At 44.8% G+C, this 17961-nt stretch overlaps 1 protein-coding gene across 2 annotated transcripts; it reads right to left on the bottom strand.

Annotated features, from left to right (window-relative positions):
* Positions 1902-17733, bottom strand: SLC20A1 (solute carrier family 20 member 1). 2 transcript variants are annotated; one of them, XM_021087022.1, is made up of 11 exons: positions 17442-17575; positions 16370-16977; positions 16066-16206; positions 15692-15777; positions 10277-10373; positions 7750-7869; positions 6042-6338; positions 5401-5959; positions 4626-4811; positions 3921-4005; positions 1902-2864 (listed from the first exon to the last, which is right to left on the bottom strand). In XM_021087022.1, the coding sequence occupies exons 2-11, from the start codon at positions 16704-16706 to the stop codon at positions 2700-2702; spliced, it is 2073 nt and encodes a 690-aa protein (XP_020942681.1). In that variant the 5' UTR covers positions 16707-16977; positions 17442-17575; the 3' UTR covers positions 1902-2699. The 2 variants fall into 2 exon arrangements, with proteins under 2 accessions (XP_020942681.1, XP_020942682.1); XM_021087023.1 differs by having other exon boundaries at positions 1921-2864; positions 6069-6338; positions 17442-17733.

Genomic DNA, 17961 nt, shown 5'->3' on the forward strand with positions numbered 1-17961 from the left:
GGAAGGGGCTACTCTTCTCCACTTAAAATCACAGGGCAGAGAGGATCTAGGTTAGTGTGTCATATGGCACCACGAGAGGAAGCCTGCACCAAAACTCAAAGGGACTCCGGCTGAACCCTAAGCTCAGAGCTCACTGCTAGGTTCCCTTTTACCCTACCCTAGGCCCCTTCTTCCTCAAAGTCATGAGGCTACTTTCGGTCAGCCTGGGGCTACAATTTTCATTCTCTAACCCAATATTGAGGAAGATAGAGATGTTCTCTAGGCCAGTTTCATCATCTGCAAAATAACACCAAGACATACTGTCAAAGGTCTTGACTAAACGTACATTAAATAGTTTAGTGCAGTGCCTAGTGCCAGACACGAAATGGTGAACATTTACTGAGCGACTCCAAAGCGTTTACTCTAACAGTGGTGTAATTTCTCAGGCACAGGTCAGGCCTTATCCTCGTTACAGTCTGGCTTCTAAAATGCATCTTCCGGAGTTCCCGTCGTGGCACAGTGGTTAACGAATCCGACTAGGAACCATGAGGTTTCAGGTTTGGTCCCTGCCCTTGCTCAGTGGGTTAACGATCCGGCGTTGCCATGAGCTGTGGTGTAGGTTGCAGACGCGGCTCGGATCCCACGTTGCTGTGGCTCTGGTGTAGGCCAGTGGCTACAGCTCCAATTCGACCCCTAGCCTGGGAACCTCCATATGCCGCAGGAGCGGCCCAAAGAAATAGCAAAAAGACCAAAAATTAAAAAATAAAAAAAATAAAATGCATCTTCCTAAAACTAACCCTGGACCCATCAACCTAGCTTACAAGGTGATGCTGGTCTGATCAAGTTAAGTAAAATAATGGGTCAAGACTAAAGAACCCAACACTGAGAACTTTCTTCCCCCACAGCTACAGCAACACTAGGGATCCAGCCACATCGCCAACCAAGGCCAGGGATTTAACCTGCATCCTCAGAGACTACACAGGGTTCCTAACTCACTTACCCTCAATGGGAACTCCTGAGAATCTTTTTTTTTTTCTTTTTGCTATTTCTTGGGCCGCTTCCACGACATATGGAGGTTCCCAGGTTAGGGGTCGAATCGGAGCTGTAGCCACCGGCCTATGCAAGAGCCACAGCAACGCGGGATCCGAGCTGCGTCTGCAGCCTACATCACAGCTCACGGCAACGCCGGATCCTTAACCCACTGAGCAAGGGCAGGGACCGAACCCACAACCTCATGGTTCCTAGTTGGATTCATTAACCACTGCGCCACAACGGGAACTCCCTGAGAATCTTTTAAGTAAAGCTAAGCTATACATACTACACACATAACCCTCATTCTAGCAATCTTTGTTACTTTGTTAATAGCAAATTTAGGTATCATCTAAATAAGCATCTGGAATAAAACAAAATAGGCCATTCAAATAGGAAGACTTCGGATTTCCCATCGTGGCACAGCGGAATCTGACTAGGAACCATGAGGTTGTGGGTTTGATCCCTGGCCTCACTTGGTAGGTTAAGGATCCAGCATTGCAGTAAGCTGTGGTGTAGTTCGCAAAAGTGACTCAGATCCTACACTGCTACTGCTACGGCTGTGGCATAGGCCAGCGGCTGTAGTTCCAATTAGACCCCCAACCTGGGAACCTCCATATGCCACAGGTGCAGCCCTAAAAAAAATAATGTGAAAATGTCTAAACTGTGCTATTAAAAAAAAATAATAATACCAAACTAATACAACAGTCCTCGTAGAGTAATTTCATGTGTATCCTGGGATCACAAGAAAAGTACCAGGGAGGAGTGGGGAACTTTAAGCCAGAGAGCAATTCTTCATTTGTTAAGATGATCACATTCTCCTAAGAATGGCATACAGCTAACTGATCAGGAGCCCAGATGCTTCAAATCTGAACAAAAAACACAAGAACAAGTTTTCTAAAAACTGTAGCCTTTTTTTTTATTCAGTTAAGAGGTAGACAGATGAACATGAAAGGCTGTCCCATTTAACTCACCCAAAGTTCATAGTCCACTGCATTCATCCACCCACACTGCTAGAAATCTTTATTAAAGAAATAATCCAGACTGCCAGAAGGATTTTTCTTCCTGCTTCTTCTCAGCAATAATAGTCGATGAATTGCTTGCAAAGAAGTGACTACTAACTCACTTGTGTCCTAAGAACCTTGTCCCTCTAAGAAATTCCCACATATGCCAATAGCACCTGCCACTTCCAACAGGAGGGCAGGGTACAAATGACTACATTTCTCTAAGAGACTACAAGGGAAGCGTCAGTTATGGTTTTTATTAAGTCCCTGTGTGTTAGGGCAGAAGCTGGTGAAACCAACAAAGCAGAGCACACTGTCAAATGGCTCTGAATGGGTGCTCAAAAAAAAAAAAAAAAAAAAAAAAAATCACAAGCTATCTTCAGAGACAACATTAAAACATAATGGAATTGAAGCCTGATACAAAAAGTAGAGAAATATGTACAGGAATTCACAGCCCAGAAGGAAAAGGGACCTCAACAGGAACCAGCGGAAACCTGGCTATTTTACATAGCTAATTTTGAGACAAGTCATATTTAGCACAAAAGCAATTATAGCACAAGTAACACTTCCCTCCCACAGCTCCCAAACTTCAAAAAGACTGTTGTCAGTCTTCTGTAACACTGTAATCATTCTTCCAAGGAGCAGGAATGTGTAAGGTGGTCCCAAGCATGGATACAAATTTTCATCTCAAACAGCCCTGAGGATGACATATTTGAAGACTGCCATAATAGCAGCACTGATAACACCAGAAATGGGGACTGTGACAAACCAGGCCATAAAAATGTTGCGGAAGAGTCGCCAGTCAACAGCCTTTTTGGATCGAAGCCAGCCAACGGAGACAACAGAGCCCACCTGTAGGAAGAAACAACCCACAAGGAGGCTGGTTACCGAAGTCCCAGTGGTTATTTTGCTAAACAGACCCATGACCTTGCTAAGTAAGGAGCCCATACCGCGGCACTGATCCATGAAGGCTGGTGTGTAACAGGTTAAGGAGGTTACTCATGGGAAGATGAAGGCAACATAAAATCCAATCATTCAGTCTGTGCTAAATACACAGTAGGGAGTTCCCGTCGTGGCACAGAGGAACAAATCCAACCAGGAACCATGAGGTTGCGGTTCCATCCCTGGCATCGCTCAGTGGTTAAGGATCCGGCGTTGTGAGCTGTGGTGTAGGTCGCAGACGCAGCTCAGATCTAGCATTGCTGTGGCTGTGGTGCAGGCCGGTGACTACAGCTCCGATTCAGCCCTTAGCCTGGGAACCTCCATATGCCATGGGTGTTGCCCTAAAAAGACAAAAGACAAAAATTAATTAAATAAATAAAAACACAGTAGGAAAAGAAAACCTTTCCCATCTGAGCTGCTGGAATTTAACTAACTACATTAACAATAATAAACTGCTTTAGTAATTAATGGATTCTTTTAGGTTTTAGGTTTCCCAAAGATTCTAGAGGAAGGCTGATATTACCCCTAATAGAACTCTCTGGAAGACAACGGACGACCCAAAGGCTCCGTGATGAACCCTTCAAGAAGCCAGTTTCTTCTTTTCCCTATAGTTACTCAATGGTCATCAAGAAACCTTAGGATTCAGTACATTTCCACAAGAGGCTCTAAATATATGCTTCTTTTAAATAAACAGCCCTTCAACAGCCCAACAAGCCTCACAGACTTGCTACCCCTACATAAAAGAACTATTGCATCCTTCGGGCAGGAAATACATCATCTGCTTCAATAAAAGTAATAGAGAAAAGAAACTGCAGAATGTACTTTTACTTTCTTAGAGTCACTTGTCCTAAACTTGTAAACTCTGCATAAAGCTTTCTAAACCAAGAATCAAAGGCCGAAACAAAAAGCCCTCTAACTATCTATTCAAACCATTCCAAAGACATGGTACCTTTACATCACACTTACTTTACAATGTGTTGTACTGATGGGTAGGCCAATATTTGATGCAATTACTACAGTGAGGGCAGATGCCAATTCAATACTGAAGCCGCTGTAGACACAAAAAAGATCACTTGTCAAGAATAGAACTGAAATTTTGGTAAGCTTCACTACTCAAAGTTCATGCAATCTTGCGTTGATCTTGTCCTCTACCTGGGACAAAACCCCCATTTTTCGTCTGCTTTAACTCCTGAAATCTACTCTAAATCAGGCCATGAGATTCCTCTTCTCTTTTTCCATATTTGAATGTGAGACTTTGAGGTTTTCTGGAAGATCATTATTAAAGTTTGAACTTGTATTTTGAAGAATTTAGTAAACATCAGTTAGTTCCATAAAGAAAAATAAATGTTAAGCACACATAGCTATATAGTCTTACCACATAATCTTTCTCAAGAGTCCACTGGAGTGGAACAGAGAAAACCTTATGTTTAAGGGCCAGACAATAAGTAAAAACCAACCAAGAGAACATCACAACTTATACTAAAGAGTAACTTGCGGAGTTCCCATTGTGGCTCAGTGGTTACAAACCTGACTAGTATCCATGAGGATGCAGGTTCAATCCCATGCCTCGCTCAGTGGGTTAAGGATCCAGCGTTGAAGAATGTGTGTGGTAGCACTGCACAGCATCTTAAGAAAATGAGGAGTAACCTAACATTTACTTTACTAACTTACCTAGAGGGTGTGATTGGCGTCAGATCTTTGCCCATGGTCTGGATAACTCTCCTTCCCCAAACCCACAGACCAATGCAGATACCAACACCACCATAGAGCAGAAGCCATATTGGTGTTGCTACTTTTGAAGAAACGTCTCCCGTATCGTAAACCAGATACAAAGCAACCAGAGGACCGATGGCATTGCTGAAAAGAAAAAAGAAAGGCAAAGATAATTCTTCAGGCATAACTAGATTGTGGCAATATCCTACTTGTTAAATGACTAAGTTGTCTAAAGCAAACCTTTCATTAGCAAACAGCTCCTTCTTCAAAAGAAAATAAATGGAACCCCAGCATACACAATAGAAGAACATGAAAGCTTTTCTCAGAGGGGCCTGCCAGGCAATCTGATGGCCTGTCTTCCTGCAGGTCACCTAAAGCAGATCCTGGGTTCCTATGGACAGTTTCCAAACCACAGAACTGGGATTAACCACCTACAGGTTCAATCTGTGAGGCAGTAATTACTATCCAATAACTGGACCCCCTCTCAGTAAAAGGCTTCTCTGTGAAAGGTATTTATCATCTACAGAGAGATAAACCTATTCTTTGTGCTCTCTCTAAAGAAAAAAAATTTCTTCCTATTTTATTAAATCAATAATTGCTATCACCTCATCCCCCCCACTCTATTAGGTGTCCCATGGGTGGCAAGAGCACCATCGCCACAAGCAGAACCTTATAAAAGGAAAAGGCAGTATGAGAATAGAACAAGCAATGCCAACAATCACAATGGACTGACCTGACGTCATTGCCACCATGGGCGAATGACCCAAAGCAGGCTGTGAGGATCTGTAGGAACTGGAAGAGGAGGGACACTTCTGGCTTATCCTGGTCATACCATTCCTCGAGAGAACTGGCACTTCCTTTCCTGTCGCCCAGACCCATCTCTGCCTTGACACTCATGTCTATCTCAGAGGCAGAGTGAATATCAGACACAGCGTTGCAATAGCTGGTGTAACTGTCCATTCGAATTCGCTTCTTGCTGTCTGCATTGGGCCACGTCAGCTTCTCCATCTCTTCACCTTTCTGTTCTCCTTCTTTGGCACGGAATGAATCCAGAGGCATGCCACAAATTGCCATGGTGTAGGAAGTATAGCTATTATTGCGCCTCAAGGGTTTGTCACCAGAGTCGCCCATGCAGTCCCCCACCTTGGCAAGATGTAATTTGTGAAGCAGCTCTTTGTATAAGCCGGAATCCTTATGCACGGTGTGATACTGATAGTGGCCGCTGGAGTTGATCTGGTTACTGACAGCTTGATTGAACTGAACAAGGTTCCCATTGGGTAACTGCACCGCACCTGAAGACCAAGGGTAACACTCAACGGCAAGGCCATTAGTGAGCCTCCCCAGCAGTACCAGGGGTTAACAAGGGCAACTGACCTTCCCCACCCAGGAGGGGCCGCTCACCGTTCACCGCACCATCTATGCTGGTCTCCTCCTTCAGGCCCACGCTGGGAAGCCTCTCTCGCTCTGGAGCTTCCTCTAGGTCTCCCAGTTTGAAGGAGACTGTTCTCTCTTCCACCACAGCCCGGAGGGGTCCAGGGGCAGACCCCACCTCAGCAACGGGGTTCCTGGTTTCAAGATCACTAAGAGACATCTTTGTTTCTTCATGGTCTTCCTTCAAGCTATTCTTTTTTTCCATTAAGGGGCTTTCAGAAGGACTACACTTGATTTCTCCTAGAAAAGAAAGGTGTTTTTGTTTGGTTTTGTCCAAACTAACATGCTCCATTATTTCCTTTCCCTCACCTCAAAAAACAACAAAAAAAATCCATCTCAGAATAAGACCACTTTATAAACAGTGAAAATTCAGAAAAACTTTCTTGTCTATGTGTAATACCTCTTCTCACTTGGGAAGGAACCCACAGTGCGCATGCACGACACTCTGTTATCAAGGGTTGCAAGCTTGTTCAGTGGAGGGCCAGAGAGCAAAATATTTTAGGCTCCATGGGCTCTGCTGTAAATTCTTGTTCTTTAAAACCCTTCACAAACAGGAAAAACATTCTTAGCCTCCCTGCTGACCCCTTCCTAGTGGAAAGTAGCTCAAGCATGGAGCTGACAGATAACGGAAAATGAGGCCTGCATCTAGTGCTGTTCTTTTTAAATGCCCCCTAAATTTCAGTCCGTGAGTTCAAGTAAAGTGACACAGCTCAATACAGACAACTAAAGGTGGCTTCAATTTCCACCTCTATAAAACAAAGACATGTGCCTTAGGGTTCTGAATTCCATGACCAGGTAGGAATGTCTTCTGCTCTCTCATACCAACTCGGTCTGCTTACATGCTCATTCAGGCCTCCCAGTCAGCGAAGGCCAGAATATAAAACATTCTGGCTGTCTCGTCTTCTCCCCGACTGAGGGAAAAATGAGGTCACCAAGTCCTAAAAGCCTCGTTCCCGTTGCACCGCCAGACTAGCGCAGAGCCTCTCTGAGGCTGCATGACACAGCACTCTGGTGCCACTGCAGCCTGCGCACCCCTCCGCTTCAAAGAACAAACTTAAACTACTGCCTGAGCATTTGTAGATGAAATGGGCAGGAAAAGATTACTTCAAGAGAGCTCCAGCAGTAAGGAAAGGAATACAAGATTTAATAGGACTGATACCAAAACCCCGTATTTGATCGTAACTGCAGGACTAAGTGTAGTAATGGTCTAGAATTGGTGCTCCAATTCTGAGAACTAACCAAATCTAAAGTACCTGAATCTGATGTTACACACAGCAATAGTTTTGGTAAATGTTTCCCGGGAAAGTATTTTGTCCTACCTTTTATTTTTCACTAGGGTATCCTCATTTTTCTCAACTAATGTAGGCTATGACTTCTCTACCTAGCATGGCATTGGCAAGGGATCAAGGTACAGTTAAAAAAAAATTAAATGCCTCGCTTGTCTGGCGGTCCCACATAAGGTCAAATATGCCTTAAAACTAGGTCTCAGGCCCTTTTAAGTCAGTAAGAAAAAAGTCTGGACAATAAAACTGTATCCTCAAATTTCCATTTGCATTTTCTGGCTTTGCCAATCTAGAGGACTTTTACAGATGACTAAACAAAATGTCAGCACATTACTAGTTAAAATTTTCTGCCACAATTTGTTACTTACGTTCAATTTTTCTCTTCATCCTGGGACATACAAAGAACCAGACGATAAGGGCACAGAAAACTGCACATCCCACCGAGATGAGGATGGTACCCCACAGAGGAAGTTTGTCAAAGCCCAGCACTAGGAGATAAAATGGTGCATCTTGAAAACCCCAGGGCAACTGCCCCCGGCAATAATGTGTAAACCCTCCGCTGGGGACTCGGGTTCCCCAAGCCAGCCAGCCCATCACCCTTCATAGCTGCTGCCAGCCTTCGGTCCATAGGACTGTGCTAGTGGCTAAACAGATTTGGGAGAAAAATCCCATAGCATCTGAAACCCATATCAGTCTGGCCCAAGCTCCCTCAGAGACTGGGCTTTTTCCTTTCTTGGCTTCAGAAAATAATAGCAAGGATTACTACTACACTGAAGAGGATCAGCAACTAGCTGTGAACAAAATGCAAGTGCTCCACTCCCCAGCCATCAGACGGGAGCGGCCACTTCAGTTTGCACATGGATTTTAACATTAAAAAAGCAAAGTGCCCCAGAAACATTTCTCATAGAGATGTAGTAAAAAGTTATTACATCCATTGTACTAGCGAAATCCTTTAGAGCAAGACTATCTCCTGGGAGGCATTTATCAAACTAAGATACAGAAAACTGAGACATTATCAATCAAAAGATAAGAACAGGTCAAAGGGCTTTCACAAAAGGAAAAAAGCATGGTGGTAATTGCACTAACCAGTCACATCTTAGATACCTGCCTACGTCGTCTCATGGGGCTCAGGGATCACGAACCAGTCATCTGGTCATGACTTAAACGCCAACAGGCTCCTAGCCACTAGCCTACATCAAGAGAAGCAAAGCACCAGATAACCCTATTCTAAGCCTAAAAAAATGCTATAATGACCTATGCTTTATCCAAGAACAGCTTAGCTACTTGTGGTTATTTTGCTTATTAGGAATTACTTATAAAATGGAAATGCTCCTGCTCCTTGAAATGATTAATATTTAAAAATTAGATACAAACTGAGGTCCCTTCTAGATTGACTCAATCTTTCCATTTTAATTTCTGCTATCAATTCTAATCATGCAGTTGGTCACACAAACTAAAATATACATGAAATTCAATCAATCTCGATCACAATTGAAATCTGCCTTCGTTCCAAGTCAAAAAGGGGAAATGAGACTGGTTCTTCTTGTAAGTGATCCACAAGAGGATGAAACAAAAATATCCATGTGTTCGTTTCCAAAAAAAATGATCGGAAACCTAAGTTCTAATTTCACTGAACTATGAGCTTTGCTGCTACCGCATAAAACATCAGTGCTTAGAGCCTTACACTTTTTTAGCTTTAGCATGAAGAACCCAAATTAAAACAGGATGGAAATGCAGCATACAAGCTGTTTTTGCCTGTACCATTTGTTAAGGAGTCTGGCATTCCCTAAATAAGATCAATATTCTCATAAAATTGTCCATTTTCTTTCCTGATTGTTCTAAGAATAAAAACAGGGTTAAAAATACTTATTTAGCTAACTCCATTTTTGGTCAGTGACTTATCACTTCAGTGAGATTTATATATGAAGCATATTACAACCTATTCCTCGGAAATGAAATCAATTTAGTGAGCCACAATGAGCATTTTAAAGAGCTACAAAGAACATTTGAAAATATAAGTGCATAGCACATAAGTAAGGTTAAGATACTATTCCAGTCATCTTTCTTTCCCTCTCTTCCCCTCCCTCTCTATAAGCATGTGTGTCCTGGGCAGCAATGTCCAATGTATTTCTTGCAAGGCATCAAAACTCTCAAAGATTGAAAGTCACTGACCTGGTGGCTCAAAGGGCCATCATCAAGCCAAACCTAGACAGCAAAACTGATCAGGTCCTGTCTGTCAAAATACAGGTTTATCGATCTTTTCCAGTTGCTAAATGAGACATTATAATTTAACCCAAGCTTTGCCTTCATCCCAACATAAAAGTAACCAACATTTCAATCTTTATATTCTCACAAATTAGTTTTCCTCTTAGCTGCATGAATTCTTCTTCCAAGTGCACTTAGAGCATCCCAACTCTTCTCTTCTCATTCAAGCAGATTCGGGGGAGTAAATGCAGTACTTAGAAACAAAAGTAGCTCCACTTGGGAGAGGAAAAAAAATGAGAATATCCAGCAAACCAGTCCTAAATGACTGATTATTGAAGACCAAATAGAACTAATGACTCTTCAGCAGTCAATAGTTGAGGTCAACATCAATTCCAGTATTTTTAGCATAGATAGGAGAGAGGGAGGGAGAAGATCAAATTATCGGTGGATCCTGTGAAGACTAAAGAGTAAAGGTCTGTAGTGATTTAGAATCTGAGCAGGTCTCTTTGGTTGAAAAACTATCTAGGTTAACTCAGCATACACTAGCCTGCAGCCTTCTGAAATGGGCGCAGGCCAGCCACCTTCTAGGAGATTTCAGCCCTGTAAAGCAAAAAGGGGTAAATTGTGCATTTAATGTAAGTTTTATAAACAACTTTAAATTCACATTTAAACATTTTAACATATACTTACAAGGTGCTCCGGTATACATGATGGAAAAGAGGTTGATTCCAACTGTGCAGGCATAGAACACTGGCAACGCTCGCAACCCATTAGGAACTGGATCTGCCTGTAAAATACCATTACTCACAATTACGATCAGTATCTCAAAGGCTTAAAAACCTCACCCATTTCCACAGAAGCCTACAGAAGGGCAGCACAGTGCCAATAGCAACTCTCTCTCCATAGCAGTTTGTAAGGCCAAATGGTCTTTTGCTCCTAGAAGACTCCCTACCAAGGTTGACCTCATCTTCTACATCTATCTGAATTTAAGTGTGTGTTTGGCTTTGTTTGGGGGGGTATTTTGTGTTGCAGTTATTTTTAACAAGACTACCTATACTAGTGACTCCTGAGTCATCAGTTTTCAGTCCCCAGGGCTCTGAAGCACCAGATGTCCGGATGTACATCTGAGTACATACCTGAAGACATCCTAGTCATTGGTAAGAGATGTCAAGAAACTGACTAGGAGATAATACAACATTTCTTACTGGACTTTATACTTGCAATGATTTCTTAGGAATAAAACAGTAAAATATACCAGCAACCACCATCTAATCTAGACACTTGATAAATATGCCACATCTAATGATTTACCAAAGTGCTAAGATAAAAATCAATCACACCCTGCGTCATCCCCTCATTCAACAGACTGTGCCAAGTTTTCCTGGCACTAAAATGTGGGAGTGAATGAGACAAAGTTCTGCTCTCAGAACTGGCATTGACATTCCAGTACAGAACAATGCTGTGAAGGAAAAGGGTAAGGAGGCACCCTTTAATGGAGGGGGCAGGGGAGAGTCCAGACTATCAGTGGAGCAAGGACACAAATGTGTTATGTCAACAAGCCATAAACCATGTACACACCCAGGGGGGTGAGAAAGAGCAGCCAGAGCAGCATCTGGAGGGCAGAACATCCCAGAGACAGCAGCAAGGACAAAGACCCTGAGGCGAACACCTGAATTGTCTGAAGACCAGCAAGGAGACCAGTGTGACTAGAAACAAGAGTTAAAAAGGAGGGCACAGATCCAAATACACAGAAAGGCTGAATTTTAAAGATGTCGAGGAGTTCCCATCGTGGCACAGCGGAAATGAATCCAACTAGGAACCATGAGGTTGCGGGTTTGATCCCCGGCCTCGCTCAGTGGGTTAAGGATCTGGCATTGCCATGATCTGTGATATAGGTCACAGGCACGGCTTGGATCTGGTGCGGCTGTGGCTGTAGCACAGGCCAGCAGCAACAGCTCCAATCAGACCCCTAGCCTGGGAACCTCCGTATGCTCCGGTGCGGCCCTGAAAAAACAGAAGACAAATAAATAAAGATGACCTCAGCCTGAACATTTAATGCCATCCTGGACCACAATCCAATGGAAAAATCTTAGGGAGGAAGAGACAGGGAAAGAGTCATCAATACATCAAAAGAGTGAGGTCAAGAATGACTTAAGGTCAAGGAGAGAAAACAAGAGGTGCCATTCCCCATTAGCAGAGATGGGCCCTTGATGAAAACCACCCTGAATGTTAGCTCCCCTATCCATAGTTTTTAAAAAATGCTACAGACTGGGAATTAGCCCCAACGAAAATAGCCAATAAACCTAGGCATCCCCGGAGTTCCCCCTTGTGGCCCAGCTAGTTGAGGATCCAGCTTTGTCACTGCAGCAGACTGGTCACTGCTGCGGCACAGGTTTGATCCCTGACCCAGGAACTTCAGCCAAAAACCAAACAAAATCCTAAGCATCCCTCAGTAACTCAAAGATGTGGATCCTGCCCCTAGGATGGTCAGTATGGTCATGAACCTGAGGCATACATATACGTTTTTCATCTAAGAACTACCAGCGGCTTAAAGAAATTCTCCAAGGAACCTAAAACACCCCCTCCACCAGGTTCTAGATATTATGGGGAGATTTCTCTTCTCCCTTTTACTGCCTCCAAACTCCTGTCGCTCCCAAGAGGTAACAAGGGCTAAAATCTTTATGAAATGTTCACTGCACAGTTGAAACTTTACCCAGAACTATCTTATCATCTGATTATGTAGGATGGGAAAGGGGGTCTTCATAAGCCATTTTCAACCAGAATAGTTGATTTTTTTTACACTGGACTTTCCAGTAAACTTGTCTAATGAAAAAGGTTCCTGTGAGTTTGAAAAGATGCCCTAGATATATTTAATGTAACCCCTGACAGAAGGAGGAATGCTGAAAGATCTACTTTCTTTGACTAGAATTAAAAAAGGAAAACTCCCTTTTCTCTATGCCCAGTTTATTGTCCCCAATCCTTAGCAGAAGTACCTCACCTCCACTCTGTGTTTTTCTACCAGACCATCCAACACCCTCAGAACATTCAGGAAACTGGAAAAAAAAAAAAAGTTTTTCTTTTGCTTTTTAGGATCACACCCGTGGCCTATGGAAGTTCCCAAGCTAAAGGTCAAATCGGAGCTGCAGCTGCCCGCCTACACCACAGCCACAGCAAGGCAGGATCTGAGCCACGTCTGCAACCTACACCAAAGCTCACAGCAACTCAGGATCCTTAATCCACTGAGCGGGGCCAGGGATTGAACCCGCAACCTCATGGATACTAATACTAGTCAGGTTTCCGCTGAGCCACAATGGGAGCGCCCCAAAAATTGAAAATTTTAAAAATTAATTTTAAAGTTAATTTCCAATATCTTCAGCTGGAAAGTACCTTAATGATGAAATACTTAAGAGTTTAACAGCCAGGATTCCCAGATTACAAATCTAAAGGAGTTTTCTTCAGAGTTAAAACCTAACAGTATCCAGAAATATTCACTCATCACTTCAAAATCCACCTATTATTGGTAGACTGGATACAATAGTCTGTGCTGCTGGAGAGGGAGTCCTCGCGGTCAATACTGAATAGTTTAAAATGCTAGTTCAATCATTCTTGATCATGTCCAACCTCATACCCCATAAGGAACCCTAGTTAGGAAGTTAAGACAACTTCAGCTCTCATAAAAATGCCTGGCATGCATTCTCCAAACGAGAGATCTGTGCACCTGAAAAATCCCTCTTTGCACCTCAGAGCACCAACATTCAACCTCCAGAAAATAAGTTTGGGCTTGAACCACAAAGCCTCTCCAAAATCAGAATAATCTGCCTCCTCATAATCAACAAAGACCCAGTGTAAACCTTTAGAGAGCAGGGACCCATAACAGGGTATCCTATCAACTCTCCTGGTTCTCTAAGGAGCAAGCCATGAGGCTCTAAAAATACTAAAAACTAAAGACTAGTAATTAAAGACCTATAAGACTAATAAATAATAATAAAAACTAATAAGACTACTAATTAAAGACTAATAAGCCTCGAATTAAAGCATCATTATCATATGCCACAGCTGTGGGGAGTGAGAGGGTAAGTGCTAATCGTGCCTGCCTACTTAGAAGACAAGGCCAAACTTTGAGTCCGTTACTATCAATGAACTGTTTGCTCTCAAATTATACCAAGCTACAGAGGGTTCAAGTTTTCCGAGTATTACTCTGCTATCTTTTGCCAGACTCAGGCCATGGTAACCAGTGATTAGTAGGTCACTTTAGCAGTCACAGAATTTTTACAAAGAGGTACAAATCCTTCCCTAGAGAAGCTTAGAATTAGACCAGACAAGTGGGTCTGAATCCATTCTTCCCTTGGGATTAAGCTACCTATCTCCCTTCACTCAGATTTCTACAGTTTAGAAACTTTTGAAAAACTTACAATGGACCGTTAAGAGCCATTCACCTCAGGAAAAGGACAACTTGGTTTCCTGAGAAGAGTGCATTTATTCTTACTGTAACTCAGTCCAATGACAACATCCCTTGTTGCCTGCATTTATTTTGGAGCCAACATCAGGCTTCTTGATAAAAGAAATGCTACGGGTCCCACAAAAGGGATTTTCAAGTGGACAGGAAATTAAATGGCTGTCTGGAATTTTTTTTTTTGCCAAAGGAAAAAAACAAAACAAAAAACAAGCCAAAAAAATTACCCTGACTGGTTCCTTTTTCACCTATTCTGAGAAATTAGACTCAAGCCATTGTGAGAGACAGATTCCCCACCTAGAAGCTTATATGTTGGTTTTGATAAACACTACAGAAATAACTACATAGAGACCCAAACTACTCATTTTAACTGAGAAAAAGCCACATGGGGACATCAGGACTTGTTGAACCCCAAGCTTACAATTCAAACTGGCCTGCATGACAGTAGTTTAAGATAGTAATCTGCAGACAGCCAGACTAAGCCACTCCAAATACACTTCCTTAATATTTCTGCTTTCATTCTCTTTAATTTTTTTATGATTTTTCTTAAAGTTTAGCTGATTTACAATGTTGTGCTATCTTTCTTTTTTTTTTTTTTTTTTTTTTTTTGCTTTTTAGGGCCGAACCGCAGCATATGGATGTTCCCAAGCTAGGAGTCAAATTGGAGCTACAGCTGCCGGCCGATGTCTTGGCCACAGCCACACCACATCCACTGTTTTGAAGATACTAGCTAGGATGCAGGCTTGCTTCAGGGTCACTACACCCACAGCTGTACCAAAAGAATTCGCCAAAGCTTGTGGCATCGAAAAATCCTTAACCCACTGAGCGAGGCCAGGGATTGAACCCACATCCTCATGGATACTAATCGGATTCATTTCAGCTGTGCCACAACGGGAACTCCGGAGTGCCAATTTCTACTGTACGACAAAGTGACCCAGCCATACATACATATACATTCTTTTTCTCATATTACCTTCCATCACGTTCTACCCCAAGAAATTGGATATAGTTCCCTGTGCCATTCAGTAGGACCTCACTGCTTACCCATTCTAAATGATATAGTCTGCATCTATTAACCCCGGACTCCCCGGTCCAGCCCACTCCCTCCCTCCTCCCCCCGCTCAGTCTCTCCAATTTCTTTTTCTGTTTGGTTGGTTTTTGTTTGTTTTTTGTCTTTTTAGGGCTGCACCTGAGGCATATGGAAGTCCCCAGGCCAGGGGTCAAATCAGAGCTGCAGCTTCTGGCCTACACCACAGCCACAGCAACTCAGGGGATCCAAGCCGCGTCTGCGACCTACATCACAGCTCATGGCAGTGCCAGATCTTTAACCCACGGAGTGAAGCCAGGGATTGAACCCGCATCCTCATGGATACCAGTCGGGTTCGTTAATCACTGAGCCAAGATAGGAGCTCCATCCAATTTCTTGCCACCCTGTAATATTCATTCAATTTTTCCTTCCCAAAAGCCTTCTTGGATATTGAAAACTTGCTTCTTTCATAAAACTCAACATACAACAGGTGTATAAAACAAAGAATTTTTCTAACTTCCCAAGGCCACACACCTACACACTGATCACATCTGCAAGAATGCTATGGGTCTGAATATCATTGCGTGTAACCTGTGAAAGGTCATAAGTGGGAGAGAAATATTACCTTACGGAGGATGAATGCACGAACAAGGAAGAATAAAATTCCAGACATAATACCAGAAAGCAGCGGAGAGACGAACCAAGACATCACTAGAATAGAACACATTAAGAAAACATGTCAACGAATGAAAATCAGGAACCAAACAACACTTTCTGGGGGGCCCGAGACATTAGGCATGCAGAAGTTCCCAGACCAGGGATCGGACCCACACCACAATAGTGACAATAACAGCTCCTTAACCTGCTGCACCAAAGACTTCCCCAAAACACACTTTAAATTTACTTTAGTCCATCCCTCCAATTTTAAAGCATATACTCCCATAACACAATGCCATGGTCACATGACAAGAATAAAAAACCACTTAGAATTAAACATACCAATTTTTATCAGTTCAGACCACTTGACACCCTCCTGCCCTTTCGCCACCAGGGAGAAACCAATGGTTGCACCAACAATACAATGGGTTCCAGAAATGGGAAGCTTCAAAAACGAAGCCACTAGTTGCCACACAGCAGAACCTGAAACAGGTCAAGTTTTATGAAGAAAATTGCCAAATTACATTTTGTACGCAGGGCATTCCTAAGAAAATAATCTGAAAGACTGAGCACAAGGAGAGAACTACCCCGCCACAGGAAATGTGCTCAGCCATCGTTCAGAGGACAATACAGAAAAAGAACTTACCAAACATCGCGCTGACGGAGCCGGCCATCAGCAGCTCTTGGGTCGCGTTGTACATCTCCACGTCAATCAAGCCCTTCCGGATCGTTTCGCTCACTTTGGCCCCCAGTAGGACGGAGCCCACTGTTTCGAAGATACTAGCTAGGATACAGGCTTGCTTCAGGGTCACTACACCTGATCCCACAGCCGTACCAAAAGAATTTGCTACATCATTGGCTCCCACGGAGAAGGCCAGGACAAATGCAATGATGAAGCCCAGGATAAGCATCCATAGGTAATCTACCAATGGACCAGAAGCAGCAATAGTACTGGTGATCAGCGTTGCCACGGTAGATGCCATTCTCTAGAGTAGTGGTTCTTTAATTTAACAAGAGAATTACTGAGCGGTTTTCGAGATGTGTAAACAGAATATGAGGTATCAAAAATGCTCTAATAAATAATACATATTATATAAAATTAAATACTGTAAACTACGGCACAGAAACCGAGCTGGGGAGTTACTGCTATACGCTGCGTATGGGCATCTGTTGTCTGGGGTTTCTTTGGCTCTGGAGGGCTAGAAGCACGGAGCAGAATTCCATGGCGGAGAAGAGAAAGGACGCAAGTTCATCCTGGAAGAAGAGGGAAAGTAACAATAACGGCGCGTCCTTGGGGGGCTGGCTCCGCACCCCACGCGGGCTCACGCAGGCTGGGGGGGGCCCTGCCGTGCCCACAGCCTGCAATCCGCTGACCCCGCCCCGAACAGGACCAGCCGGCGGCGGGCACGTGGCGCCGGGACCACCTCGGCCCGCGCGCGCCCAGCCCGGGCCGGGCCCCGCGCCGCCAGCCCGCGCGCGCCCTCCGCGCGAAAACCGGAAAAGGGCTGTTCCCGCGCGCGCCGCCCGGGGACCGCCAAAAAGGCCCGCGGGCGGCGGAGCCGCCGGGCGGGGTGGGGGGGGTGGGGGAGGGAGGCAGGCAGCGACGCAAGCAGAACCCCGCCACTGGTACCAGCCCAGCCGGCTGACCCCGCGCCGCAGCGTCCGCGCCGGGCCCCGGGGAGAAGAAAGAGCCTTTCTAAGGCGGCACCGCCACTCACCAGAGGAAACGAGGAGCTGAGCGGGAGACGGAGAGGTCCAGGCGGCGGGCTAGAGCCTCGGACACACGTACCTGCGGTCGGCGAGCACACTGCCCGGGCCCGGAGGCTCGGGGAAAGCTCGGCGGGGGTGGAGGCCCACCCGGGAAACAGCCGCGGGCGCCTCAGCAACCGAGCAAAAGAAGCATGCTGCGCGCGCCGGCAGCCATCATCTAGCGGCGCACGCTGCCGGCCTCTACTTATAGCCCGCGCCGCGCCCCGCGTGACCCACCGCGCCTCGCGCCGGCCCAGGAGCCCCGCCCTCGGGCTGACGCAGCCCCCGCCAGCCCGGCGTGCCCCTCTGGGGGATCCCGACGGCGGCACTCATTGGCCTGTCTGGCGCCGGAGGCCACGCCCCCAGAGGGGAGCCTGTCCACGTGGGGAGGGCCAGCTCGCTCCCTGCGGCCTTGCCCTGGAGCCGTGGCACCGTCTGGCCCTGTAGGCTAGTGATGGGGGCGGCGGGGGACCCTCACCGCGGGGGTCA

The sequence above is a fragment of the Sus scrofa genome, chromosome 3 (genome assembly GCF_000003025.6).
Source record: "Sus scrofa isolate TJ Tabasco breed Duroc chromosome 3, Sscrofa11.1, whole genome shotgun sequence".
NCBI classification, from domain to species: Eukaryota; Metazoa; Chordata; class Mammalia; order Artiodactyla; family Suidae; genus Sus; species Sus scrofa.

Excerpts from the sequence above, each read along its gene's own strand:
- SLC20A1 (XM_021087022.1), bottom strand. The coding sequence starts at position 16,706 with ATGGCATCTACCGTGGCAACGCTGATCACCAGTACTATTGCTGCTTCT. Across the intron at positions 6,339-7,749 it reads GATGAAGAGAAAAATTGAAC|GAGAAATCAAGTGTAGTCCT; the intron begins GTAAGTAACAAA and ends TTTCTTTTCTAG. Across the intron at positions 4,006-4,625 it reads ACGCCAATCACACCCTCTAG|CGGCTTCAGTATTGAATTGG; the intron begins GTAAGTTAGTAA and ends TTGTGTCTACAG.